At 46.2% G+C, this 27,731-nt stretch overlaps 1 protein-coding gene across 5 annotated transcripts; it reads right to left on the reverse strand.

Moving 5' to 3' along the window:
• Nucleotides 1–428: 428 nt before the first annotated feature.
• Nucleotides 429–26,256, reverse strand: MEIOB (meiosis specific with OB-fold). 5 transcript variants are annotated; one of them, XM_029948445.1, is made up of 14 exons: nt 25,786–26,256; nt 25,116–25,192; nt 23,438–23,495; nt 21,164–21,295; nt 19,192–19,264; nt 16,962–17,157; nt 13,348–13,448; nt 12,437–12,489; nt 12,254–12,349; nt 8,760–8,861; nt 8,058–8,211; nt 5,117–5,300; nt 4,278–4,364; nt 429–811 (listed from the first exon to the last, which is right to left on the reverse strand). In XM_029948445.1, the coding sequence occupies exons 2-14, from the start codon at nt 25,182–25,184 to the stop codon at nt 686–688; spliced, it is 1,431 nt and encodes a 476-aa protein (XP_029804305.1). In that variant the 5' UTR covers nt 25,185–25,192; nt 25,786–26,256; the 3' UTR covers nt 429–685. The 5 variants fall into 5 exon arrangements, with proteins under 5 accessions (XP_029804305.1, XP_029804304.1, XP_029804306.1 ...); XM_029948444.1 differs by having other exon boundaries at nt 25,116–26,256; XM_029948446.1 differs by lacking the exon at nt 4,278–4,364 and having other exon boundaries at nt 25,116–26,256.
• Nucleotides 26,257–27,731: the final 1,475 nt, after the last annotated feature.

Raw genomic sequence — 27,731 nt, forward strand, 5'->3', positions numbered from 1 at the left:
GCCTCCCGGACTGTGCGCCAGTGTTGACCGTGCTGGTGGTCTGTGCAGCAAGTGTGGACGGGCTGGGGCTGAGCAGGGCTCCCCGGGGCTTTGGCCAGGACAGCGGGGTGGGGCGGCGTCCTTCCTGGCCCCAGACTGGCGCCACTCCTGACGACTTCTGAGGCTGGCCTCCTCCCAGCTGACTCAGCAGCCAGTGGCTCCGTGTGTCATCACAGAAGGCGAGGATCAGAGAAGATCCTGAGGGTCAAAGGCGTGGCCCAGCAGCGGCCCGGTTCTGCCATGCCCGCGCGCGCCTGCCCCCCGCCAGATCCTGGAGGGCAGTCCCAGCCACTGCCAAGCTCCAGGGACGTCATTTTCGGAGATTCTGCTCTTTCTCCAGGGAAACACGACAAAGAAGAAAGGGCCTTAAGGAAAAGAAATCATTCCTATCTGGGGAAGATTAAACTTGTTTATTAATTCATGGAAACATTTTCTAACTTGGGCAAAGCTGGTAGAAAAGGCCTTCTGAGAAAGGAGCTGGGTCGTAGGAGAGAATTTAAGACTTAGCCTCCCTTAACCAACTCCAGAAGGAAACATAATAACAATTTATAGAAACATTTTTTTTACCACATTTGAACAAAATACAAATTCATCCATAATCTTCAAACTTGTTTCAGGGAGTTGAAGCTGGTTTCCCCGTCCGAGCTTAAGCTAGCTTGTGTTCAGTATGTCCTTGCCCGGACAAGTCCCTCCCCGCCTCGGTGGGGTCTGCAAGCTGGCATGAGAGCACGCTGATTCTCAGGCCACCCCGTGCTCTATGTGACACAAAAATCTGTAGGGAGAAGAGAGACAGAGAGGGAGTTAACTTTAAAATCAGCATGTATACCAGTGACTGCAAGAGAGAACGCAAGAGGACCCCATGCGCTGTCCTGCAGGCGCACGCACACCAGTGACCATCGTGACACTGCGGAGGGAGTCCCAGGCTCAGGCCGGGCCTGGAAAGAAATGACAGATCTGGCCCCTGATGCTGATTTTGTGCAAATCTATGTTCTTTGTTTCATGGCATTTCTCCTTGGTAGGAAAGTTGGAGTTAAAATCCAGTACCTACAAAGAGGAGGCTTCAAAGTGTGTTCAAGGGGCACCCGGCTGGCTCCATCAGGGAGCATGGGACTCTTGATGTCAGGGTCATGAGTTCAAGCCCTGCACTGGGTGCAGCGACTACATATGTACACTCATACATAAAATAAAGTGTGGTCACGCTAGCAGCGGTGGCAGACATTAACCTGTGCTGGTAACCCAGTCCGTCAGGCTAAGGGGACGGGGTCGTGGTGGTGCACTTTATTAATAACAATGTCTTCCTTCGGACAACTAAGAACACACCTTGACCAACATTTTATTGGATGCAGAGCAGAAGGCACACGTGCTGGCTGTTTTACTTTCAAAGCCTACTAGGAAAGGGCCGCTGTCAAGAAACACTCACTGCAAGACTTAACTGGGCAAGGAAGCCCCGCGGGCGGCTCTCCCTGGAGCCCGCCCCCCCCTCCGCAGTCTGGGTGCCGCAGCCAGGCCGTTCTGGCTCCTGGCTGCCTCGTTCTGCGGCACCTTTCAGGGCGTGGCCTGGGCGGCTTTTAACTGTAAGCTGCGGGAGACGTTGATGCAAATCAGGGCCCTGCGCGGAGAAATCCAGACACTCTGCCTCTGCGTCTGTCCTCCCGTTCTCCTCTGAGTTCATTTTCAAGGACACATTCCTGGTCTCTTCACTAACAAACGAATGCAATTAAATCTTTGATGTGTTCATTTTATTTTTGTATGGCTTTTCCCCTTTTGGGAACCACTCTCTGACACTAACACCAGACTCACAGGGACTTGTATTAATATCACCATGTGTTTGAAAACATTAAACTACCGGGGCGCCTCGGTGGCTCAGTCGGTTAAGCGACCGGCTTCGGCTCAGGTCATGATCTTGCGATTTGTGGGTTCAAGCCCCGCGTCGGGCTCTGTGCTGACCGTTAGCTCCGAGCCTGGAGCCTGCTTCCAATTCTGTGTCTCCCTCTCTCTCTGACCCTCCCCGCTCATGCTCTGCCTCTCTCTGTCTCAAAAATAAATAAAACACTAAAAAAATAAAATAAAATAAATAAAACATTAAACTACCTTGCTTTGAAATGCCTCCAACTCAACCATTTTAAGTAGCCATTGTGTTGTTTTGTTTTTTATTTTTTTAAAGGTTTTGTTTTTTTTTTTGAGACAGAGAGAGACAGAGCATGAGCGGGGAGGGGCAGAGAGGGAGACACAGAATCCAAAGCAGGCTCCAGGCACTGAGCTGTCAGCACAGAGCCCGACGTGGGGCTCGAACCCACAAATCGCAAGATCATGACCTGAGTCGAAGTCAGAGGCTTAACCGACTGAGCCCCCCAGGCGCCCTTATTTTTAATTGAAATATGGATATATATAAAATATCCCATCTGTACAACAATACATCGTTTTTGTCATTTTTAACTGATTTTAAATAATTGAAATTATATTTGATTCTCACGATCTTTATTACATTTTGTGATATGATCATTTTAACTTGTCAAATTTATTTTTGAGAGACAGAGAGACAGAAAGTGAGCAGGGGAGGGGCAGAGAGAGGGGGAGACACAGAATCTGAAGCAGGCTCCAAGCTCTGAGCTGTCAGCACACAGCGTGACCCAGGGCTTGAACTCACAAACTGTGCGATCATGACCTGAGCCAGAATCTGCCACTTAACCGACTGAGCCACCCAAGTGCCCCTGTGATGTGATCATTTTATATCTGCTTAAAATCTTTGTTAAATCTGACTTAAATACTTTTTAAACATATTCTTTGGAAAGGTACAACGTCCCTTCACTTGAGAGCAATTTATCTGTATGTTTGAATCAAGTTAGGGAAACTATAAGTAACCTGCCATGAATTTAAATTGATCAAATTCATTAGCAACTGGTCCCTCCTATTTGGCGGGAAAACAAAGTTGGCCAAAGACCTGAGTATATTCTGCTCTGAGAACAGACAGTACTTACACGGGTCCAGGCTCATGGCGGAAGAGAGACAGTATATTACTGCAGTGCCCCCCTTAGGCCTAGTAATGAAGAAGTCGCCAAGCAAGGTCCTGGACATATCAGCGATGCCATGGTAACTCCAGGTGTATAACCTACTCGGATATGCTTGAGGCCACAGGGAAAGAGGCCACTGGAAAATGGGAGCCCTGCCTCTGGGGCTGGGTTGGGGCAGACGCAGCGTTCTCAAAGACTGTCTCGGAGCGCCAATGAGATCACACCTACGTCCGTGATCACACTAAGAGCCGTCGGCCTTCTTTACGCTCATCCTTTTGCAGAACACACTGGTTTCTAGAGACTATGGGACATGCGATGACAACAGTGCGGACTGTTAACGGGAGGTGTGCTCCTGAACGTGCCTTAGGTTGTTCTCAACGTTACGTCCTAGTGCGGTAAACACCGACAGAACTCTCTGAAACGGGAGCCTGAAAGCTTTGGGGGGGAAAGGAGACAGCGCTGACGACAGGTGGAAGAAGAGCAGCCGTGCAGGCTGTGGCCCTACCCCGCCTGTGCCCTGGCACGAGGAGCGGTACTTCCTTGGCCCACTTTCCGCATTTGCAAGACAGCAGGAGCTCGGCTCAGTCTTCTCTCCCCCTTGAACACTAAGATTCTGTGGCCTCGACACCGTGCAGCTGCCAGCACCGGTCCGGTAAGGGCGGCGGGTCACAGGCTGAGTGGCGGGACTGGGGCTCAAACCCGGAGCCTGTCTCACCCCGCACCCCCACGTGTGACCGTGCCACCTGACTCTGCTCACCGAACTGAGGGGACCGCCACACGGGTGGGGCAGGGTGAGGACCAGATTTCATGCGACAGCCCGGTGCCCTGCCTTGGAGCTAACGTAACAGATAGTGTCTGTGTTGGTCTATTTCTTTCTTTGTTTTTTTAAAGATCCTATTTTTTAAGTAATCTCTACACCCAACGTGGGCCTTGAACTCACGAACCTAAGATGAAGACTCCTACCCTCCACTGACTGGGCCAGCCGGGCACCCCGTTGGGCTATTCCTTTGGTGTCATGTGGAATTCCTGTATACTCTATGGGGGGAAAACCCCTCATGACTTGCATTGTTTCCACAGTAGCCAAATCCTTCTGCACATCTGGGAAGTGGGCATTGGTAAAAATAACAAATTCCCTAACTAGGTCTTAGTCTAGGATTTTCTTATTCCTTGAATATATAGTATATGTAAAATATATTTGAATAAATAGTATATGTAAAATATACTAACTTTTAAATAAATTTTGCTTCTCTCCAGAAGAAACTGCCACTTCAGTGCTGTTTTCTGTGCATCCGTCATTGTAAGAAACTCATTTACCTGGTTAAAACAATCAAACAAACATTTCCAAAGTCTATATCAATAACTCCTCTTGACAGCAATGTGAAGCTTCACTTTGCTCACTGGACTGGGATTTATTCACAGAAATTATAGCTCAAGTCTCTAAATGGTGGAGGGAAGGTCAGAAAGACTCTGAACGAAACCCCTGAAGGGAGTCAGGTGGCTCAGTCCAGAAAACTCCCCGTAAGAAACTAGAAACCACTTGGACGGAGGATTAATGGTAAACTTCAGGAGCCGGGGTCTGGCAGCAGATACTTAGGGGTGTGTCTGTGACACGCACCATAAGAAACCAGGCACCCATCACAAGCACACCCCCCTAAGCACCTGCTGCCATCCCAGTGGAGGGCGCTGTGTGTGTGACTCTGCACAGGGCTGACTTCCCACAGCCGGGCGTGAAATGTCGCCACACCATCGTCCTGCCTCACGGCTGACGGACATCCCCGATGCGCTGTTCTACCCACGGCTGCTCGACTACGGAGAAGGTCTTCTGTCTCCACTGCAGCCAACGGCCACCAACACCAGCCCCAGCAGTGAGACCAGCTGTGATCGGCAAACATGCAATTCTCTGTTCATTACAGCAGAGTGTGCTTAAATCAAGACTCACTTTTCTCCCCAGACCTCTTTATTAATGACTTAATTTCTATCATGTGTTCACTGAAATAACCTATATTTGGGGGAAGAGAATTCAATCTGGAATTATTTCTAAAAACATTTTCCTTTCTGCTATTTACCGTGCAGCCTAAAGTCTCCTCAGCGACGCCTCCCGTGAGGCTGCAGGCATGGAGGGTGCCTGTGTGGTCGGTGACATCAATCAGCAAGTGGAAGCTGAGAAGAACAGACTTAGGTTCCCAGGAATCTCTGCTGCAAGTGGTGCAGGTGCTGGAGGCTTCCTTCATGACGTATCCGCAGCCCGAGCTGAAAAGAAACAAGGACAGGATAACACGTGAAGACGTAAAAGACCCCCTTGATCTCTAGCTGAAGGAGCGCGTTCCCTTGAAAGTCTAAACCAGAGTCAGGAATTCCGGCGCTCCCAGCCCAGTGCAGGACGCCAGGGGCCGCGCAACGTGCAACCAGTCCCATTCTCCCCGCCCTGCCTCCACCTGCCCCCTGTTGGGGCTCCTTCACCCTTCCTTTCCCCAAATGGCAGTGGGGCTGTCCCTGTCCCGTCCTATTCCTTGACACCGCAGGTACGTCCGTCCGTCTAGTCTCCCCGGCTCAGGATTCTGAGGGCAAGAATCGTGTCTTGTCCCTCGAAAGCCTGGATTTGACAAACGCTCACATGATGCCTCTGTACTAGGCATCCGCACGCTGACAGAAAACCCGCGGGGTGGCCAAGCGCACACCCGAAGTGCTACTAGTGCTATGCGTGGCACGCTCTTCTCGCTGGGCGGTCATCACACGCTGCTCCGCGTGCTTGGGGCAGACTGCTTCAGCCAGTTTGGACAGAAAGACTGACTCAAGTTTCTCAAGTAGACAGCACTTTCCTGTCTGGGCACAGATCGCTTTTAAGGTAAGTGTCAGATGCTTTTTCTCACACATCAATATTAAAGATATAGGAAAAATTAGAGTGTAACATTTTTTAAAGTTTTAAAAAAATATTTAAAAAAAATAAACACTGATGTCACAGCAGCCTCCACACTGGGTTTTTTCAACTTTAGTATAAAATCATAAAAATGTTCTTAAAATCCATAGATCAGTATCCTGACTATGGTGGTAGAGACACAAACCTACACATGTAATAAAACTATAAAGAACTACACACACACACACACACACACACACACACATGACTGTATGTCAGTCTGGTGAAATTTGAATAAAAGTCACTGGTTTGAATTAATATCAATATCCTGGCTGTGATGTAATACGATAGTTTCATAAAATGTTACCATGGGAGGAAAGTGGACAAAGTGTACATGGATTCTCTCTTTCTTAGTTCTTACAACTCCATGTGAATCTAGAACTATCTCAATAAAATTGTCAATTTCAAAAATTCATAGCTTTTCACAGTAACATCCTAGATGTTTCTCGAGAAGCATCTTTTGGCTAAGATTATTAAATCTACTGGGGCTTACTTTTTAAAAAACTGTTTTAATGTTTATTTTTGAGACAGAGAAAGACAGAGCACAAGCAGGGGAGGGGCCGAGAGAGAAGGAGACACGGACTTGAAGAAGCTCCAGGCTCTGAGCTGTCAGCATTCAGCCTGACACAGGGATCAAACCCACGAACTGCAAGATCATGACCTAAGCTGAAATGGACCCTTAACCGACTGTACCACCCAGGTGCCCGCAGCTGAAAATAATTTTTAAATGCTAGGGGCGCCTGAGCAGTGCAGCCCACTGACTGTCCAACTCTTGATCTAGGCTTAGGTTGTGACCTCATGGTTTGTGAGTTCAAGTCCCAAGCCGGGCTCTATGCCGAGGGTGTAGAGCCTGCTTGGGATTCTGTCTCTTCTTCTTTCTGCCCCTCCCCCACTTGTAGGTATGCTCGCTCACTCTCTCTCTCAAAAATAAACAATAAAAAATGTAAAATGCTGTCACTTGCGTTGCTCTAGGACACGGCAACCGAAATAATGTTCTACCATAACAGCAGCTTGCCATCTCAGAAGTGCCGGGCAGCATTACGTCTAGATTTTACGACTACAGAAATGCAGCAAATCAAATTTCACCTTAAAAAGCAATTATAGGGGTACGTGAGTGGCTCAGTCAGCTAAGCTTCTGACTCTTGATTTTGGCTCGGTCATGATCTCACGGTCATGGGATGGAGCCCCACATCATGCTGAGCATGGAGCCTGCTTAAGATTCTCTCTCCCTCTCTCTGCCCCTCTCCCTTGGTCACGCATACTTTCCCTCCCTCCCTCTGTCTCTGTCTCTCTCAAAATAAATAAATATTAAAAAAAAAAAAAAAAAGAAAACTTGGGGCACCTGGTGGCTCGGTGGGTTGAGCGTGACTTCAGCTCAGGTCATGATCTCACGGTCCGTGGCATCGAGCCCTGTGTTGGGCTGAGCTCTCAGCACAGAGCCTGACTTGGGTCCTCTGTCCCCCTCTCTCTCTGCTCCGCCCCTATTCTTGCGTGCTCTATCTCTCTCTCGCAAAAATAAACATTTTTTTTTTTAAAGAAACCCTTTTTTTTTTTTTAAGGCAAGTAAGGGGCACCTGGCTGGCTCAGCTGGTGGAGTGTGTGACTCTTAATCTCAGGATTGTGGGTTTGAGCCGTACAGTGGGTATAAAAATTACTTAAACTAAAATCTTTTTTTAAGGCAATTATAGGTGTGCCTGGGTGGCTCAGTCAGTTAAGTGTCTGACTTCAGCTCAAGTCATGATCTCACAGTTTGTGAGTTTGATAGTTTGACCCCTGCCTCAGGCTCTGTACTCAGAGCCTGGAGCCTGCTTCAGATTCTGCATCTCCCTCTCTCTCTGCCCCTCACTCACTCACACTCTATCTCTCTCTCTCCAAAATAAACAAACATTAAAAACATATTATAACCTTTCAATCTAAGTAGTTTGTCTTGGAAATTTAAGTATGGGTTATTTACTTAGACCTTTCTTTCAAATACATAACCACTGTTATGTCAAATAGCTTTAACTTTTGCAGAGCTTCAAGTTTATTAACGAGACTCGGTCTTTGTGTCTGAGGACAACGACTCCGCGGACAGCGACCGCTCTGCTTACCACCGGTGTCGAACTGCGGCGGTGGCTGCGCCGTCGATGTTGAGCGTAGAAATGTGCGCGTAAAGAATGCCGCAGAAAGGGTCAGCTTTCCCCTCATTCTTCAAAGCTTTTACCTTTAACTGCTCAACTGTATAGACATCGACTATTGCATTTACTAGAAATAAAAAGTCATTACAGCTCTGTATGTATTCTAAGAACTCCAAAGGATTAGGTCCAAATAGAAAAACTATAAAGTTCAAATGAGAACATGTAACAGATTCACTTAAGTAACAGAAAAAGTATTATATTTGCTATATCAAACCTGATTGTATAAATGGACATAACAAAAAAAATAGCAAAAAAAAAAAAGGAAAAGAATGAGAATTTTAATTTATTTTATTTCAATGAAGACTTTCTGGTCATCAGAAGATGCCAGGAAAAGCAAGGGAAGGCAGGCTCAGAGTGGGGCATGTTAGCAATCTTAGAGGAGAAAAAGGACTCCTATCCAGAATACACAAATAATTCTTAAAACTCAATAAGAAAAAGACAATCAACTCAATTTTTTAGCTCCCATTAGACTGGCAAAAGGTTTTAGAAACCTCTAAAAATTTAATACAACCTTTTAACAAGTGGAAATATAGAAGTTACAGGGTAAGAATATGGTATGTTTTACAATGTAAAACTACCTTTTAAAAATTGAAATAGCATTTAAAGATTGCTTACAATTTATGGATTCTTTCAAATAACTGTCGATCTCACCATCCAGAGGATTTGTTTCTTTATTTTCTCTTATAAAATTCAACAGGATGTTACCTTCTGGTGTATCTTAAATCGAAAATGCACAAGAAGTGAAAAAACAATAGATTATGTTTAAATGTTAATGATCCAAAATTATTTTTAGAGGTGCAGTAGGCATGACTTTGAGTAGATAATGAAAGAAAATGCAAAATGCTTATTGATTCACGATGTGAATCTCCCAGCCATTAGCAGGGAGACAGCAGTCTGCTCAGTGAAGAGATGTGGACCAGACATTGTTGAAGGGCAACTTATGTGGAACAATTTCCTTAATTAAATACATATATACACATAGGTATGCAAGGTTATCTGAAGAGCGTATAGCAAAGAAGTGATTCTCTTGTACAATGGTAGGATTATAGGTGTTCTTTGCTTTCCCTTTTTGCTTTTTTGTACTTTCTGAATTTCATATGTATTTCCTTTCTCCTTAGAAAAAAATTTTAAGTCTATTTGAAAGTCTTACTCCCGGACTTGGGCTGCAGGGATTCTCAGGAATACTCAGAATGAGTGCCAGAGCCAAGCATGTGATTTCAAGAAAGGGCTTTCATGTGACTCTGACAGCTTCAGCCCAAGCCCCCCGCCTCCAACACTAACCATCTCCCGGCCCCCCCTGACCCGCTCTGACACTCTGTGAACCTGCCGTCGCCTGGGCCCTGCCCCTGAGCCCTGCGCCAGAGGCAGGGGCTGCTCCCTTGTTCCTGTTCAACCATGAGTCTTATCGCTGCTCTTTCACAGAACCAGACTGAAACTCCTTGTGAGCAGGGCTTCTGCCTTCCCAGCCCTGCGTCTCTTGTACCCAGTACAGTGACTGTCCTTTCACTCAGCTGACCATCCATCCATCGTGCCCGGCCTTGTTCCACAAAGGAGTTCAGTCATCTCAGTGCATGGCAAATAAAAGGCACTCAACAGATATTCATAAGTGAGGGAGCGAATGCATGTTTCTGAAGCACTGGCGGAACTACGGGCAGGGGCTGGACCGAGGCCTCGGAAATCCAGCCCCGCCCCCCCTCCCCGCAGGTCCCCCTGTGAAGGTCCCTGCTGATGACAAGCTTACCAGGCCTGTGTGGGGGACACTCATAGGGCAGAGAAAGCCATACACAAAGCTAGGATGACAGTTTAAGCCACTAGAAGTTTTTAATTTCTACATGGCTGGCATAGCCCAGGAAATCAGAAATAAAGCTAACCTAAATATGCTCATGTGGGGTCCCTGGGCGGCTCCGTCGGTTAAGCAGCCGACTTGGGCTCAGGCCATGATTTCATGGCTCACGGGCTCAAGCCCCGCGTCGGGCTCTGTGCTGACAGCTCGGAGCCTGGAGCTGCTTCGGATTCTGTGTCTCCCTCTCTCTGCTTCTCCCCGGCTCACTCTCTGTCTCTCTCTCTCTCTCTCAAAATAAATAAATATTAAAACACTTTTTTAAAAATATGCACCTTAAAATTCACACACCCTCCTGAATACTCTCTTTTGTCTCTTTGAGAAAGAGGCGTTTAATTCTAGCGATGTTGGCATTGTTCAAACACTTTGACACTTCACCTGCGAATCTGTTTTTAGAACCAAATAGACAACATCCATTGAATATGCATCTCATTAAGTTAGCCTTGAGTTTTGTCCTGTTGAGCTTGATAACCTTTTCTGATAGACAAATCCAAATGTCTTTGAAAATTTTCCCAGGCCTAACTTACCTTTAAAGGATGGAGATTTTTTAATCATTGACATTACTCTATATAATACTATTAAAACTATTAATATTGATAAATTATTTAAAATAAACAATTATAGTCCCCTCAAAGAAACCAAAAAGGAACTGCAGAGTGACTGTCTTGTCCTAAATGTTGAGACTAGATCACGGTTGTGTCACCATCGATTTACAAAAAGCAGCTTGACTGATCCTTTCAGTACGTAGAAAATGTCACCGCTCTGCTCCAAATCCTGAGGTGCTTCTCCTTTCCTGTGACCTGTCACTAGCTTAGAAGGCCTTCCTGAGACCCACTCCTGCCCCTCTGACCCCAACACCTCCTCCGGCCTGTGCACCATCAGCTACAGCCACACAGGCCTCCTTGCTGTTGTGCCCAAGAGCAGGCACGCTCCAGCCTCTGGGCCTTTGCACTGGCTCTTCCCTCTGCCTGGAGCCCTTTCCCATGGTTAACCCCCTCATGTCTTTGCTCAGATGTCACCTTCCCAAGGAGGCCTACCTGACCACCCTCTGTAAAGCGCAACCTGCCCTATACACACCATGTCACTCTGGTCCCTCCTGATGTGTTATCTTTGTTGTCTCTCGTCTCTCTCTCCTTCTAGAATGTGAGCGTCACGTGGACAGAGACATTTGTGTTTTGCCACTGGACCCCAGGAGAAGGCCCAGCACACAGTATATGTGCAGCGAATGAGACTTCAACAAAGGCAAGCCAGTGCGCCTCATGTCACCTTCCACAATGCCACTTTCAGGGACACGACGTTCCTGGGAAGATGTGCAAGGTCCAGTGCACTTATGTAGAAAATGGAGTCTTGTCATTTTAGGTCACACTATAAAAAATTCTGATGACGGTCTGGTCAAAGGCATAAAATCGCTTTACAATGCCCAGTGGGCGGGGAAGCTCTGTCAGTGACCAGCAGAGGGAGCTGCTCGATGGAAGGGAGCGCGGCCGCGCTGACGGCTTCCTGAGACCCTGACGGGCCACGCCGTCCCCGTCCCCGTCCCCGGGGCTGGGCTAATGGTTCTGTCTGCGCTGCTGACCCCTGATGTCCCCCCGTGCCCGCCCGCACCTGGACAGCGTGCTGGAATACGCTGCACCCGCTTTCAACAACCACTCCCGTGGGCGTCTGGGGATTTCACTCACGTTATGAACTAATGAAAATATGCATATGTTCTCAACCCTCCAGTACTAAATTATGTGAATGTAGTAAAACTGAATTTATTTTTAAAACAGAAATTTAGATGATCCAATCAATAGGATTGAGCTCTCAAAAATCATTACTTTAAAAATGAATCTGGGGGCACCTAAGTGGCTCAGTTGGTTGAGCGACCGGCTTCGGCTCAGGTCATGATCTCACAGTTCATGGGTTCGAGCCCCGCGTCGGGCTCTGTGCTGACCGCTCAGAGTCCAGAGCCTGCTTCGGATTCTGTCTCCCTCTCTCTCTGACCCTCTCCCACTCGCATTCTGTCTCTCAAAAATGAACAAATGTTTACAAAATTTTTTAATAAATAAATAAAAATGAATCCAGTTTTTCACATTTCTTTACTAAAGCTAGCAAAGATATAGCTCACTGCAAGTTTAAGAAATAGAAATGTAGAGCATACAAAGCAGTTTTCACTTTTAATTCAAATGAAATCCAAGCACTGTTTTCATCCTTAAATATACTGCATAATTACTGAAATGTGTGATACAATCATTTCCAAAGGGATAAAAAACTTCAGAGAGCCTTTTACCTGGATTAGTTGTAATAATGGTTTTTGAGATGACCATTGCTGTCATGCTGTTCCGAAATTTGTCAAAACTTATTCTTACATCTGAGGCAAATATTACTGTTTAGGGGGAAAAAGCCATTTTAAAATTATTATGGGGGTATAAAAAAATGACAAATAGTGAACACAATCATCACGGTATCATACCTGTTTCCCGTGGGATCCAGCTCTGCGCCACTAGAATAGATTCATTATCCCAGCTGCATATTTTTAAAAAGAAGTAAAAATCAATTACATTAGGAAAAACTGGCAGTGACCACTTTATATACCCAAAAAAGAATGTCCTAATGGCTGGAGTTAACAATTCCTCCAAATTATCAAGGCACAAGATACGGACGGAGGCTGGCTTCTAGTGCATTTTGCAGGATACATGGTCTATTTCACAAAGCATTTAACGTCTGTGTGATAAATCCTTCCTTGGCCGCTATTCGCCTTTAACAACTCCGCCCGCCAAGCCCCTCGTTGCCCACTCCTTAGGCCACTCCAGGTAGAACCGCGTGACTACACACGGAAAGCCTTTAAAGTCCCTCTGTGAGACCACCAAGAGGGGCTCCCGCACTGGATAAACTGCTCAAGGGACTTGATGGGTTGAAGGTCTGTTTCAAATTAAGTGTTTTCTTTGGTGCCCAGGCATCTGGAGTCTAGACAACGCCACATCCTACGCTGTGGGGCTTCAGGGCACAGCCCGGGACATCACTTGCTTTTGTACCATCTTCCCACGGCCCGGCTCCAGGATGCCACCCAGCCAATCAGGGAAAATCTGGCTGGTTTATCACCATTGGGACCACATAAATCACTGTTTGTGATAAAGTGGAGAACAAGAATGAACCAGTCACATGGAGTCCGTTTAAACAATCCCATGCTGTCTAAGCATCTTACGGCACAGTCTGTAACAACTCACTGTACAAGAGCAAAGTTTCCTTTTTACTAATTATTTCTCTCTAATCCTGACTCCTCTCCTACTATGAAATCCATCATCTTTTTGGTGAAACAAAAGCTTTGTGTCTTGGTGACCACAGCAGGGATCTCACAGCTCCGAACAGAGCCGGGGAGGTTACCATATCATCGTAAAAGAAGACTCCGTCTCGTCATAGAGCTTCACCTCGCACCTCTGGCCTCTTCTTCGGTCTGAGGTTGTAAAGCACTTCGGCTCCCCCACCTTAGGGATGGAAGGATATTGTTATTCTTCACCTGCAGTCGTAGAGGTACTTCAATGTTTGTTTATGGAAATACTCAAATCTCTATCTTTTAAACATCAAATTTAAAATATCAAAATAGAGGGGCGCCTGGGTGGCTTGGTCGGCTGGGTGTCTGACTTCGGCTCAGGTCATGATCTCACAGTTTGTGGGTTCAAGTCCCACATCGGGCTCTGTGCTGACGGCTCGGACCCTGGAGCTGCTTCGGATTCTGTGTCTCCCCCTCTCTCTGCTCCTCCCCTGTTCATGCTGTCTCTCTCTCTCAAAATAAATAAACATTAAAAATTAAAAAACAATATATCAAAATAGAAAGAATCACAATATGAAAGAATCACTTTGGTGATTTTAAAAGCATCTTCTATCTAGGGGGTGCCTGTGTGGCTCCGTTGGTTAAGTGTCCAACTCTTGATTTCGGCTCAGGTCATGATCTCACAGTTCCTGAGATCCAGGCTGACAAGAGTACAGCCTGCTTAGGATTCATATTCTCCCTCTCCCTCTCCCTCTCTCTCCCTCTCCCTCTCTCTCTCTCCCTCCCTCCCTCCCTCCCTCCCTCTCTCTCTCTCTCTCTCTCTCTCTCTCTCACACACACGCACGCACTTTAAAATAGCATCTTCTAGGGCTCCTGGGTGACTCAGTCGGTTAAATGTCCGACTTCAGTTTAGGTCATGATCTCACCATTTGGGAGTTCGAGCTCTGCATTGGGCTCTGTGCTGGTGTCTGCTTTGGATTCTGTATCTCCCACTCTTTGCCCCTTCCTCTCCCCCTCAAAAAAATAAATAAAAATGTTTAAAAAATTAAAGCCTCTTTGATCTAAATGAGGTGTATTTAGCTGAAGTTGTAAGTTACATACTGTAATTGAAGATACAGAAATAATGTGCTATAAGACTCTGGGGTCTTTTCAACATGTCAAAAACAGTGCTCCAAGATAAGTCCCTAGGTGGCATCTAGCTGGACTTGTTGAGGATAGAAAGTATATTTTCAACACCCTGTGATTCCCGTGACTTGGCTCAGAGCCTAGTATGGAGTCTACGTGACTGAATGAACTTGGTCCTCCAAGGCCTCAGCATCCTCTTCTTGTTAGCACAAGTATGATAGCAATGCCTTCTTTGTCACCTACATAGGGATAAGGTGGTGAGGACCAAATGAGGGATGTATGAGAGGTCACTTTGACACACCATCTGGTTTGAGCCACAATGGGGATAAGAAGGTCATGGAAGGAGAGGTAACCTCAGGGGCCCCTCTGTCCCCCTAGGGAGTTCTCAAATGGAAGAGCAGGCCCCTCTGACAGCCACACAGCAGTGGCCCAAGCAGGGGCAGTCAGTTGGCTGCCCCTTATGCTACTGTCACTCATGTCCTGACAGGGCTGAGCTCCATGGGAAGGAGCTGAAGACACAGCTGCCAGCAGCAGAGCAGGATCTAGAAGGAAAGTCAGCGGAAAGGACAGCCAGAGCCTGACCACTATACCATTGCACACAAGAGAATTATAGGAAGAGGATTCTAACATGAAGAGAAGTAAGAAAGAAGAGAGAAAGGGCTAAACAAAAATATGAAGAAAAGGTAAGAGGGTTGGAAGCAAAATGGTAGAAGACAGACATGGGAGGGGCGCCTGGGTGGCTCAGTTGAGCATCCGACTCCGGCTCAGGTCATGATCTCACGGTTCGTGGGTTCGAGCCCCACGATGGGCTCTGTGCTGACAGCTAGTTCAGTGCCTGGAGCCTGTCTTCAGATTCTGTGTCTCCCTCTCTCTCTGACCCTCCCCTGCTCACGCTCTCTCTCTGTCTCTCAAAATAAATTAAAAACATAAAAAAAATTTTAAGAAGAAAAAGAAGAAAGACATGGGAAAGCAAAGAAGGAATGTCACCCTAGGAAAGAGGTACCAGACTCAGGGCGGCCAAGCAGCTTCTGCTTACACTCGACCCCGAGTTTTAGAGAACTCTTACTGCACTGTAATATACTGGCATTATATGGCACTGCAGGGAAACTGAGTTCATATTTTGCCTTTACAATAGAAGCTAAATTGCCTAGGGGCGCCTGGGTGGCTCAGCCGGTTAAGCCACACGTCAGGCTCTGTGCTGACGGCTCAGAGCCTGCTTCAGATTCTGTGTCTCCCTGTCTTTCTCTGCCCCTCCCCCACTCACATTCTCTCCCTCTGCCTCCCTCCCTCTCGCTCTCCCCCATCTCTCTCCCTCGCTCTTTTTCAAAAATAAATATTTAAAAACTTTTAAAAATAAGCTAAGTTGATCAAAAAGGGACTTCTATTTTTTTTTAATGTTTATTTGTTTTTCGAGAGACAGAGTGTGAGCTAGGCAGGGGCAGAGAGACAGGGAGAAAGAATCCAAAGGAGGCTCCAGGCTCGGCGCTGTCAGCATAGAGCCCAATGCTGGGCTTGAACTCAGGAGCCGTGAGATCAGGACCTGAGGCAAAGTCAGACCCCTCTGATTTTTCAATGGTTTCATAGAGGGTGTCTGTTCCCCTGCTCTGCATGATACTGAGCGCTCGCCCTGGGGCAGGCGCTGTGCTCAGCTGGGGCGAGGGAGGAAAACAAAGCAGACATGGCTTCACCATCACAGGCCTGTCCACAGGGAGAGTCAACCCTGTCATTTAATACAGAAAAGCCCTGAACAATTACTTACAACATTATCTGCAGGTACGCAACTCTATTTCACACACACACATACGGTCTTTGACTATCTTCGTTACACACACTGAGGAGCTGGTTTGGCCCCGTTAACCTTCCTCATGTGCTGTGCTGTGTGTGTGTGTGTGTGTGTGTGTGTGTGTGTGTGTGAGAAACTTTTTTTTTTTTTTGGTAGGCTTCATACCCAGCATGCAGTGGCTTGAACTCATGACCCTGAGATCAAGACCAGAGCTGAGATCAAGAGCGAGACACTTAACTGACTAAGCCACCCAGGTGCCCTGAAAGCTCACTTCTGAGATCTCTAAATGTCTGCCAGTGACTAGTCTGCCCAACAGAGTTCAAAGCTTGCTGCAGCAACTGAGAGAGAGGGACGATGCTGTGGCACTGGCGAGGGGCTCCGCAGCACCCCGCGAAGCCTACGGCAGGCTCCGGGCCGCGCGCACAGTGCATGTTCTCACCCCCGTCTCGGGGTGCCATGGGCACACACACCAAGGGACTGCACGAGCTTCCCAACTTCCAGTCCGTCAAGAGAGTTCCTGCAGATCCTCAGGTCAACGACTTTCCCCTTTCCGTTCGCATGTTTGTCAGAGCAAAGTGTGAAAAGCTCTCTCAGAGCTGGTAGAGCACGTATGAGTGCGCTGCCTTTACGATCTTACCATGCTACTCACGCACAGAAACAATGCTACTTCGGCGTTGATGAGGACTGGTATCATTTTCTTAATTCAACTGACTATGGATCAAGAAAATTTATTCCAACTGGTTAGTACTTTCCAAACAGAAACGAAGGGATAGAAGTTCCTGCCAAAGGGAGGTTGGCTTTGTGGAGGCTGTAACTCACCGACCTGACAGCTGCAAGCACGTTAATAATCCTCCCATCTAGACTCTGTCCATTTGCAACAATGTCACCCAATGAATAGTAATCCCGAGACTCTTTAATAGGTAAGTATATCAGAGCACGGAGCTTGGAGTCGACCTCGTAACTGGAACAAACTCTGACGGTGGAGTGATTCTCACTGAGCAATAGTTTACAGTTGCTAAATTGTAAAAAACACACAAACAGTTAATATCAAGTGACTTTCATAGAAAAATATTTCCAGTTTCACATAAATTATCTTTTTGGTTGTGATTTAGACTGTATTAAGAAAATTTATACTCTCAGAAACAATGAAAACTGTTGTACAATATATTTTGTCTAAATGTATTTTCATTAAGAAAATGTTCTGAAGACGAATCTGGGCCAGAGTTGAAGCATACGAGTTTCTGACCTTGCCCCAAACTCTGAGCGTCTGCTCTGTTCTCTGTGAAACAGGAGCATAAAAGCACTCTGACATGTCAGGGTAGGGGCGTCCTGTCATTCCCATCCCTCGACACGCCCTGCCCTGCCTGCATCAGGACGGTGCGCAGACTTCCTCCTGCGATGCCCTCTGCACAGGGGATGCCCAGCATCTACACACTGAACTGGAATCGAGGTGCTCTCCCTGTCCAGCCAACCAAGTCCCCTCCTGGAGCCTCTTTCCAGCCCTCTAAGTGACCCCCCCCACACACAGCCCCCTGCTTCTTCAGGGTTTCACCTCATCACTTCCCACCCAGACTATTGCCTGGTCCCCTAAGCTTCCTTCTCTACTCAGGCAGCGCAAGTGATGTTTTGCAACCACAGATATGAGCGTATTCTTTCCCAGCGCAAAGACCTGGGCTGGCCGTCGCCAGAGGATGAAGTTGGCAAGGCAGGCAGGGCTGCCTGGGAAGGATCTCTGCTCCTCTCTCGAGCTTTCCCTCCCACTGCCCCCTGCCCCCCGCTTGCCCTGTGATCCAGCCACATCAGACACTAGACTAGAAGAGTGACATGTACTCCTGCACCTGCACTATTTTTTAGACCAAATATAGTCAAACATCAACAGTGTCCTATGATTCAACCTACTGTTAACTGCTCTGGAAAAGGCCGGGAGGTTTCACGCTTGTTGCCTCTACCAACATGCTCTTCCTCCTGACCCTCCTCCATCCATTCATCCTTTCATTCCATGAATATTTGCCGAGAGCTATTATGGGCCAGACCCTAGTCTAGGCCCAGGGAATACAGTGGGGAGAAGAGGGACAAGACCTTTGCTCTCATGGAGCTCACATGAGCGAGTGGGGGACAGATAATCAAATAATCTCGGATCGCACGTTATGATGATAACAGCACAGGGCAAGGTCCTAGCGAGGCCCTGGAAGGGCTGCTGACATACAGGATAAATGGAGAAGGCCTGAGGAGGTGGCATTTGAGCAGACACTACGCTGAGGAGAAGCAAACATTCGAAGCAGATGGGAGGAGACTGCTCTGTGCAGAGGGAAGTGAAGCGCATGTGCTGTTGGTGCCGACTGAGCCCAGGGTGTCTGGAAAGTGGACAGATACCCAAGGGGCTGCACAGAACAAGACCTGGGGTCTGGAATACGATGAGGACAGACGGAAGGCGGGAAGGCGTGTGTGTCGTGGAGACTCTGTCCCACGCAGAGCCCTGGGCCAGCCTCCCCGGCCTCCACAGAACTGCCCTCCGTCAGAAACGCCAGCAGCAGGCAGTGGACTGCGGCCTGTGGCTGGTGAATACTCGCCTTCCTTCGGGGGTGCCACCCATGCTCCAGAGCTCCCTCCTGGCTCCGGCCCAGCCCTCCCCTCGGCTCTACCCAGACCCCATGGTTACAAGCCGCTCCTGAGCGACCACCTGCACAGAAACGCCGCCCTGGGCTCTGCTTCCAGGGAACAGGAGCTAAGGTGAAGGCACGTAGGCAGAGTTATACCTCGCTGTGACACACATACAGGACTTACAAGATTTATCTTTCCTTCTCATTGTTCAGCTTTAATGCAACTCGAGTCAAATTTGTCTAAATCTAAGAAGGGGAATAAAAGTAATATTCCTGTATCAACACATATTATTTCACAATCAAAGGCAAATATCGTGAAGCACAGTTAAACTCCTAATTTTCCAGGTGAAGCATACCCCTCAGGAAGCCGTCTGCTACCTGACCCACAGGCACTCAGCAGCGGCGGCCACCCTGGCACTAAGGCGTTGACTCTGTGCGGGGATATTTACCCAGGAGTTGCCGGGCTGAATTTTTCTTCTCTTTCTAATTCCTTTCTTTGGATCAGAGGATTTTCGATTATCACTGCAAGAGAAGGAAGAGATGGCATTACAAGAGAGTAACGAGATAAATGAAAACAAGTGCACGACAACGGACATTACCATGCTGTCTCTAATTTCTCAGTCAGGGTCACACAGCCTCCAGAGCCCTTTCCTTGTGTCGCCGTGAGACACAGACGGTGTGGCCATCAGTTTGATCCCAGATGACATTTCTTTGGCTTTGTGTTTAAATCCCAACAGATGACCCGAGTTAGTATTGCTTCATCGATCAGTCACACTGAGCGTGTGATGTGCTCATGCACTGCCCTTCCATAAAGCATATACTTTGACTGAACTTTCCCCAACTCTCTGCTGCTCTGGGCAATAACAGCCACGGGGCAGAGAGAGCAATGCACAACCCAGCTCCTGATTTCAGTTCTGCAGCTTAACAGCTTTATGACTTCACATTTTAAGGTTTCTGTTCCCTTATGGTTGATAGTAGACCTTTCTGTGCTCTGTTTTTCCTCTGTGAATTCCTCATGCAACCACTCCCTGATTATCCCTTTTTACAAATGAAGAAGCTCACAGAGGTTAAACGACTTTCTTAGCTTTACATCTAGAAGGTAGTAAAGCTAGACTTAGAATTGTTGATTCAAAAATCTGTAATCTTTTCACTCCGCCACACTAAGATCCTATTTAGATCTGTAATTATCGTCAACCTTCATGTTTTGAAAATCCCTTATCTCCTTCATCCTCACAACCATCAACACACGGCTTAATACCACAATATATCTTTAGCTCCATATAACTAACGCGCTGGCATTCATCCAAGAAACGTTTCTAACTGTCCTGGGCCCTGTGAAGTTTGCAAACTTTTCTGCCTTCATAGTCCATATGTTATTATTCTGTGACAGACACTACTAACACCCTACCAGGTCCTAAGACAAGGCAACAAACGCAGGAGTCGGTGCTAAGCGACAGGAACAGGTAACAGCCCGCTCGGTGCCGCAGCACTGGAGGGGAGCGCAGTCCTGCGCGTTTCTTTCCCTTCTTCCCTTCTTTTTTCTACAGTGGAAAAGAGCTGGTATACACGTTGTCCTGTCTTCCGGACGAGGCTAGAGCTGCCACCCACTGGGTGACAAAGATCCGCACTTTACCCCAGGCACACCACCTCACTTAACACTCACGAGAATCTACGGGGCACTAATTCATAGTTGAGGCTCAAGAAAGTTAAGAAAGGTTCTCAAAACCATGATGTAAGTAAATGTTGGAACTAGGATTTGAATCCAGATCTGTTTTCAGAATCCTTGTTTTTCTTTGTTTTTTTATTACAGGACACTGTACCATCAGAGGGATCCTGCGGTGGGTAAAGGGGCACCTGGGGGGCTCAGTCGGTTAAGCGTCCGACTTCAGCTCAGGTCTCGATCTTGCGCATTGTGGGTTCGAGCCCCACATCTGGCTCTGTGCTGACAGCTCAGAGCCTGGAGCCTGCTTCAGATTCTGTGTCTCCCTCTCTCTCTGCCCCTGCCATGCTCATGCTCTTTCTCTGTCTCTCAATAATAAATAAAATTTTTTTTAAAAAAAGGATACCAAAGATTTGCTATTTGAGTCTGAAAGAAAAGCTTCTTAAAGTTCTATTAAACATTCAAATATTATGTTTTATCAAAAGTTACTTAGCAGACTTATTATGTCTGCAGAAAGGTAAGTGGTTATAGCAACAGCGGGAATCGATGCAAACTCAAGTGGGCAACAAACCAAAGATCGTAAAGCTGCCCAGTCAAAACATGGGCCTGTAACATTTACAGGTTTCAAGTAATAAAATGCCGAATGCCTTCTTTCTGATAAGGCCCTTGAGAATTATGAATCGTGTCTTATTCTGACTCCCTCAAACGCATCACGGGAACAAGCCTCTAAAAGAAACAGTTTAAGAACCAACGCCGCTTACCGCACTCTCCGACCCTAAAGCTGTCCGAAAGGGATCTGACATAGCCTTCGCTGCCCCACGAAGCTGCATTTACAAAATGGGCTGGGGAGTCCCGCATCGTAAAACTGAAGGTGAACCTCTCTGATCCAACACCTAAGGGAAACCAATGCTTTCATGTTTCAAGTGAACACTTTTAAGTTTGAACAAGCAGGGTTGTTGTGATGACAAACATACTCAAACACATGGTAAAAATATTATTTCAGATGTAAATTCTACAAGGTATGCCTGTATGACTCTCAAAACTGCCAAAGTCGGTAACTCACCTCACTACTGAGCCCTCCGTTCTCTTTCCCCAGGTATCTGTGTATTTGGACGGAAACGACACATAGGCTTGAACCATACGGATATTAGTTTTGGTTCTGCGTTTCTTTCTGTTATTATTTTAATCTGATAATTCAAATCTACATTACTTCAAAACAAATTAATAAATGTGTGCTACTAAATGATGCCACTAGGGGTCAGCAGGCACATCTTTTCCCAAAATAAAATTTCTTTCCTGTTTTTTGCTGACTAAAAGAGCGGCACAACCATGGAATACCTGGGTGGCTCTGAGCGTAGAGCGTCCAACTCTTGATTTCAATTCAGATCAAAAGCCTGGGGATTGAGCCTTGTGTCAGGCTGTGGAACCTGCTTGGGATTTTCTCTCTGCCTCTCTCCTAAACTCACTTGCTTTCTCTGGAACAATTTTTAAAATTTTTTTAATAAAAGTGGGGCACCTGGGTGGCTCTGTCAGTTGAGTGTCGAACTTCGGCCCAGGTCATGACCTCACGGTTCATGAGTTTGAGCCCCCCGTCAAGCTCTGTGCTGACAGCTTGGAGCCCAGATCCTGCTGCAGATTCTGTGTCTCCCTCTCTCTGTACCCCTCCCTTGCTTGCACTCTGTCTCTGTCTGTCTCTCTCTCAAAAATAAATAAATATTTGAAAAATGTTTTTTAAAGTAATACAACCTAACATACATATATAAATTATAGGTATCTACCAAGCTGTTATTAGTGTTTGCCTTTGGGGAGAGAAACTGGACTAGAAAGAGCTGGGGGGTGAATTAAAAAGTTCATCTTTCAACTACACAACCTTTTGTAACTGCTTGAATTTTTAACAAAAACACATTAATATATATTTAATGTTTCCTTAAAGTCAGTAAGCATGTCTTCTCCAAAAAGGAGTTTTGTGCATAAAATCATACGTTTTGTGCATATAAATAATCAAACACCACAGAAATAGTCCTCTACCTTTACAGCCTGATAGCTAAAAATTGTATTTCATTGCTATGATTTTAGCAAATATTAAATACTGACATTTTTCTAATTCATGTATTTTAAGATTTTCCTTTTAGAGCTTAGAACACAGATATATAGACTTTCTCAAACTATTGAAGTGGTAATTCTGATCTAATCAATCATGGTTAAATAAAGTGAATGCGTAAGCAAGTATGGCACAAGATGACATCTTCATTATTTACATCAAACTTATGAATATTATATGAAATAAAAGAAAGTTACCAGGAGTCAAAAAAAAAAAAAAGTATCCACAATTACTCAGGTGATTCAAACAAAATTACCGTCTGGCTAGTGAGAGCTTGGCCCCTCCCACGGTCCAGAAGCACCCGGACCGCAGCCTTCACACAGCACTGCGGTCTGAAGGGCTAACAGTAACACATCACCAGTTTGGACACTGTGTGTCGGGTCCTTCTGTGTCACCTACAGAAGTTTGAGAATGAGCTGAGTTTGAAAATTTGATTTCAGTCTGGGATTGTGTCTCCGGAGTCCTAAAACTTTGCACAGTTCAAGCGACTCAGTGAGAACCCCTGACGGCAAAGGTAACTGTATTTTCTGCACCTGAAGGATGGATTTTTTCCACTGGACCGTCTGGTGGAAGAGATACAGAGATCCTGCTGCCATATTTCTCTCCCTCAACACCACTCTGTCGTGACACACCCCTGCTGGAAAACCCTGTTCCTTGTCATGTTCCGTCTTAACTCTTGTACCTGCAGCTCGAAGGCTGAGTGATCATTAACGTGGAGTCCTTCCTACGGCCACACAGTCTCACATGTCATTAAAAATGGCTTTACCATCCTCCCACACAGGGCCTTAAATCGAGTACTTTACCATACAACACAGAGCATGGCCATTGCTGTTAGTTCAACGGGCATGAGAAGTTGAATCACTTAAATACACTCTATGGTAGTCATAAGCCACACTTGATGAAAAATGAAGCAAAGAATTAAACAGAACTCAGCTTTTTCTGTCTGGAAAGCCTTTGACATCTGTTTTCCAAATAACTATACCAATTATTTTCTGAAAAACAAAAGGGTTATAGAAGACAAATATTAAACACAGATGTAGATGGTAAATTTAATTTTATGGGCTTGTTATATTTTACCGGCACTCACAAACATTTTTGACTAGAAGCCATTTAAATATATTTACTCCAGACAAACATCTAAAAGAACTTCATAAATGTTTAATCCCGCAAAGAATAGTACGAAGCAATAAGACAGTTAACTGCTATTACAAATATAATCATTTAATACTTAGCATGTTTCTACTTTTCTTTCAATCACTAGGTGGAGCACAGTAACTGCCCATTGCTAGCGATTCTTACTGAACTCATTCGAAGCCCATGTATACACAATTTAATTTGTCACGGTCTTCAAAGCTGTAATACAGGACTTTCTAACAACCCACATAAAATTGCTTAGCTTTGTAATCCAAACATGCTAAACAGTAATATAGATTGTAACAAAACTTGTATATTGTTGCTAATAAATCTATGCTCTGAAGTCCTAGATCTTAAACCTTAAAGATATCAACATCTCCTTAAACATTTTAATATTCTCTTTAGTGACTACCAAAGAAAAATTGAACATTAAAAAAAAGCTTTAAGAATCAAAATAGCTACGTTTTCCTAAAAGGATAAACCTAAACTTACATTACTAATTCTAGCAACTGATTTTAACCTTGCAATAATGTTACATTTAAAATATGTTCAAACTCTCCTTATACCTGAGCTATTAACTAGTCTTACTACATTTAGACACAGTTATTTCTTGAATTCCACACGTATGCAGATCTCACCAAATTTTGTTGAAAAAATACAACTAATGGAAATATTGAGTAAAGCTTTCTAATCAATGAGGAAATTAACAAACAGCTTACCTTTCAAGAAAAAACTATCATAGCAAAAATTATTTTTAACATTAATAAACTTTTCATTACAAAGTATTACAGCTACATGTAAATTTAATCCCATTTTAACGACTCGGATTTGTAAATGCCACATACAAACAACAGACTGCCAAGGCAGGGAAGGGAAGGGGGCATGACTGCTTTACAATATGATTCCATCTAGACTTTGTCAAAATGTCTTGAAATGATTGAATTCCCCCACAATCCTTCAGTAAAAAATGAATTTTCACACATTTCACAAATATACCTATTCCCTCACAACCTTTTAGTAAAAGATAAATTTTCACATAATATTCCACAAATATATCTATTGTGTACCTTTATGTCCTAAAAAAAAAAAGCCTATTGATAAATATTTAAGTATATAACTTAAGTACAGTTTGATCAGAGAGTAGATCTTCCTGAGTAAAAATGTTTTAATTTTACTATGGTAAATTTGAGCTGTTAGTAAATATTTAATTGAAATAATACAACTAAACTTCTGACCATTTTAAGCAATTGCTAACCATACCTACAATGTCCTACTCTCCGGCCTCTCTAGTCTCATGCAGCTGACATAAACTCCAAGCCGTTTAGAAGCACCTAACATCTAACAATTGTACCGATGCCCGGAGTATGTATGTACTCGTCAATGACATAAGCGAGTGTCAAATGAGTCAATGTTGATGTAATATAATGTCACCACCTAAAGTTTCCTTAGAGAACAAACCACTAGATCTTAAAACCTACCAGATTAGCCATATTTGGATACAGATCTGCAAGTGCGGTGAACGTCTTTGATGCAAAAGAGTCTGCCATTCTTTTATCTACATTTTAGAAAATATAACTTCAGTGCATAAATGAAAAGTTCCAAGATTAAAAAAAAAATTATCTAGGAAACCCTTGGATATTTTATTCATTCTTTGGGAAAAGTTTCTATTTTAACAGTGATATGTAAGTAAGTACAGATCAAACCTGTAAAAAAACATGCTGCAAAATGTCCTTTTACAGTTTTGAATGATATAGGTAGGTTTTCATTTTTAACTTTCACGTCCCCAAAACATGTAAATTTAGCAACTTTTGAGCACCCTGCAAATTTAGAGTTTCAGATAAAGCTGATTGAATGGGACACTTTCAGACTTAAATACTTATTAGCATAAAGCCTACTTTTAGAAATTCAGCAAAACTCTTGTTGGCAAACACCTCACATCTGGCTACACTGTTGTGGGGAGAGGATTTTACCCCCATCTCTGGATGGTAAGCTCCGTGAGGGAAGAGGAGGCGCCTCAGAGATTTTCGTGAGTGTATTTCAGTGCTATCTTGCACATAAGAAGCACTCAATTAATATCGAATGATATCAAAATATGGAATGGTGGCTCTCCCCCGGTACCATCACTGTAAGAGGTTTCCGTGTAATAACCTTTGTCAGCTGCACCAAACTAGTAGATTTGTTCAGTTTCACCTCTTTACTCAACACATGTAGGCGAAGTGTCTCTGAATCCTGGGAGTTGGCTCCTCACCCAGGAGCCTCAGAGAGGAGCAAGGAAAACAGAGGGTCAGATGTAGGACGGGAGGTGTACAACCTCAAGGCCGCTGACTCAGATCCTTGAGAGGGTAGAGGGAACAGGAGGCGGGGGTAGAAAGAGTCCAGTGCACGGTAACAGGGTGACAGCGTCACCGGTACCGTTGTGGAGGGCCTGCTCTGAGCTGGCTCCAGGCTGCAGACATTCGATCCATCATGACCACCTCTGACGCCCCCAACCGAGACCTCCCTCCCGAAGTCCCCTTCCTGAGCTCTGAGCCCTCCTCCCAGTTTCAAAGACAACCTTCTGGGGCACCTGGATGGCTCAGGCAGTAGAACATGTGACTCTTGGTCTCAGGGTGGTGAGTTCAAGCCCCATGTTGGGTATAGCGATTACTTTAGAAAAATAAAAAGGCAAACTGTCGATGAAAGACGCTTTCTAAAAATAAAATCATTGGGGCTCCTGGATGGCTCAGTTGGTTAACGTCTGACTGTGGCTCAGGTCTTGATCCCAGGGGCAGGGTAAGGAGGCCCACATTGGGCTCCACACTGAGCATGGAGCCTGCCTGGGATGCACACTCTCTCTCTCTCCCCCTCCCTCCCTCCTCTGCCTCTCTCCTGTTCAGGCTCTCACTTTCTCAAAACAAAACACAATCATAAAGAGAACATTCTGTCATGCTCCTGTATATATTTGGGCCATAAGAACTGACAGTTTAGGGGCGCCTGGGCAGCTCAGGTCGTGGTTGCCTGACTGGTGGGTTCCAGCCCCCACCCCCCCCCCACCCCCCCACCCCCCGCAGGACTCCGACTTCCGGCTTCGGCTCAGGTCATGATCTCGAGGTTCGTGGGTTCGAGCCCCGCGTCAGGCTCTGTGCTGACAGCTCAGGCCTGGAGCTCTCTCTCTGCCCCTCCCCCCACTCAGGTTCTGTCTCACTCTCAAAAATAAAGAACCATTAAAAAATTAAAAATAGAGGCGCCTGGGTGGCTCAGTCGGTTAAGCCTCCGACTTCGGCTCAGGTCAGATCTCATGTTCGTGGGTTCGAGCCCCGCGTCAGGCTCTGTGCTGACTGCTAGCTCAGAGCCTGGAGCCTGTTTCCAGTTCTGTGTCTCCTTCTCTCTCTGCCCCTCCCCCTCTCATGCTCTGTCTCTCTCTGTATCAAAAATAAATAAAACATTAAAAAAATTTTTTTTAATTAAAAATAAACAAAATCAAAATCTAAAGAGCCACCTCCCGCCTGGCCCCTTGTTTCAGGTTTCAGAAACAGAACCCCCGGGCTCTGCTGCTGGCTCACAACCGGGGGAGGGGGCCGGTCAGACACTTAGGACAAACCCTCCCAACTTCCCGAGCTTGGGGCCACCGTCCCCAATTCTGAGCAGGCCAGGGTCAGTCCCCTGGAGGCCTGGGCCCAGAACGGTCCGGGGCGGGGGGCACTTGCCACAGACTCCGCTGGCTTCTCTCCGGAGCCAAGACGGGCCGTGTGACCGGGCCCGCCCCGTCCCCAGCGGCGCCTCCTGTCCCTCGCAGCCCCGACCCCAACCCATCCCAGCCCTGCCGACGCCCTCCGCCACCCCCTGCCCTCCTGGCCCCTCTCCGCCTCCACCCCTGCCCCCCCCTCCTCTCCGCACCACAGAGAACTCGGAGCACACGGCCCGCGTCTCGCCCTCGCCTCACACGCTTCCCCGCCTCGCGCGGAGTCCTCCCAGCGCCGGGCGGCCGCCCCGGAGGGTCCCGGCTGACCCGGCTCCGCCACGCCACCCCCCACAGCCCCTCCCAGTGTCCCCGACGAGACCTGGGGGGCACGCGTACACCCCGGCTCCTGCGGGCCTCCAGAGACCCCCCCCCC

Source organism: Suricata suricatta, chromosome 8, assembly GCF_006229205.1.
Source record: "Suricata suricatta isolate VVHF042 chromosome 8, meerkat_22Aug2017_6uvM2_HiC, whole genome shotgun sequence".
NCBI classification, from domain to species: Eukaryota; Metazoa; Chordata; class Mammalia; order Carnivora; family Herpestidae; genus Suricata; species Suricata suricatta.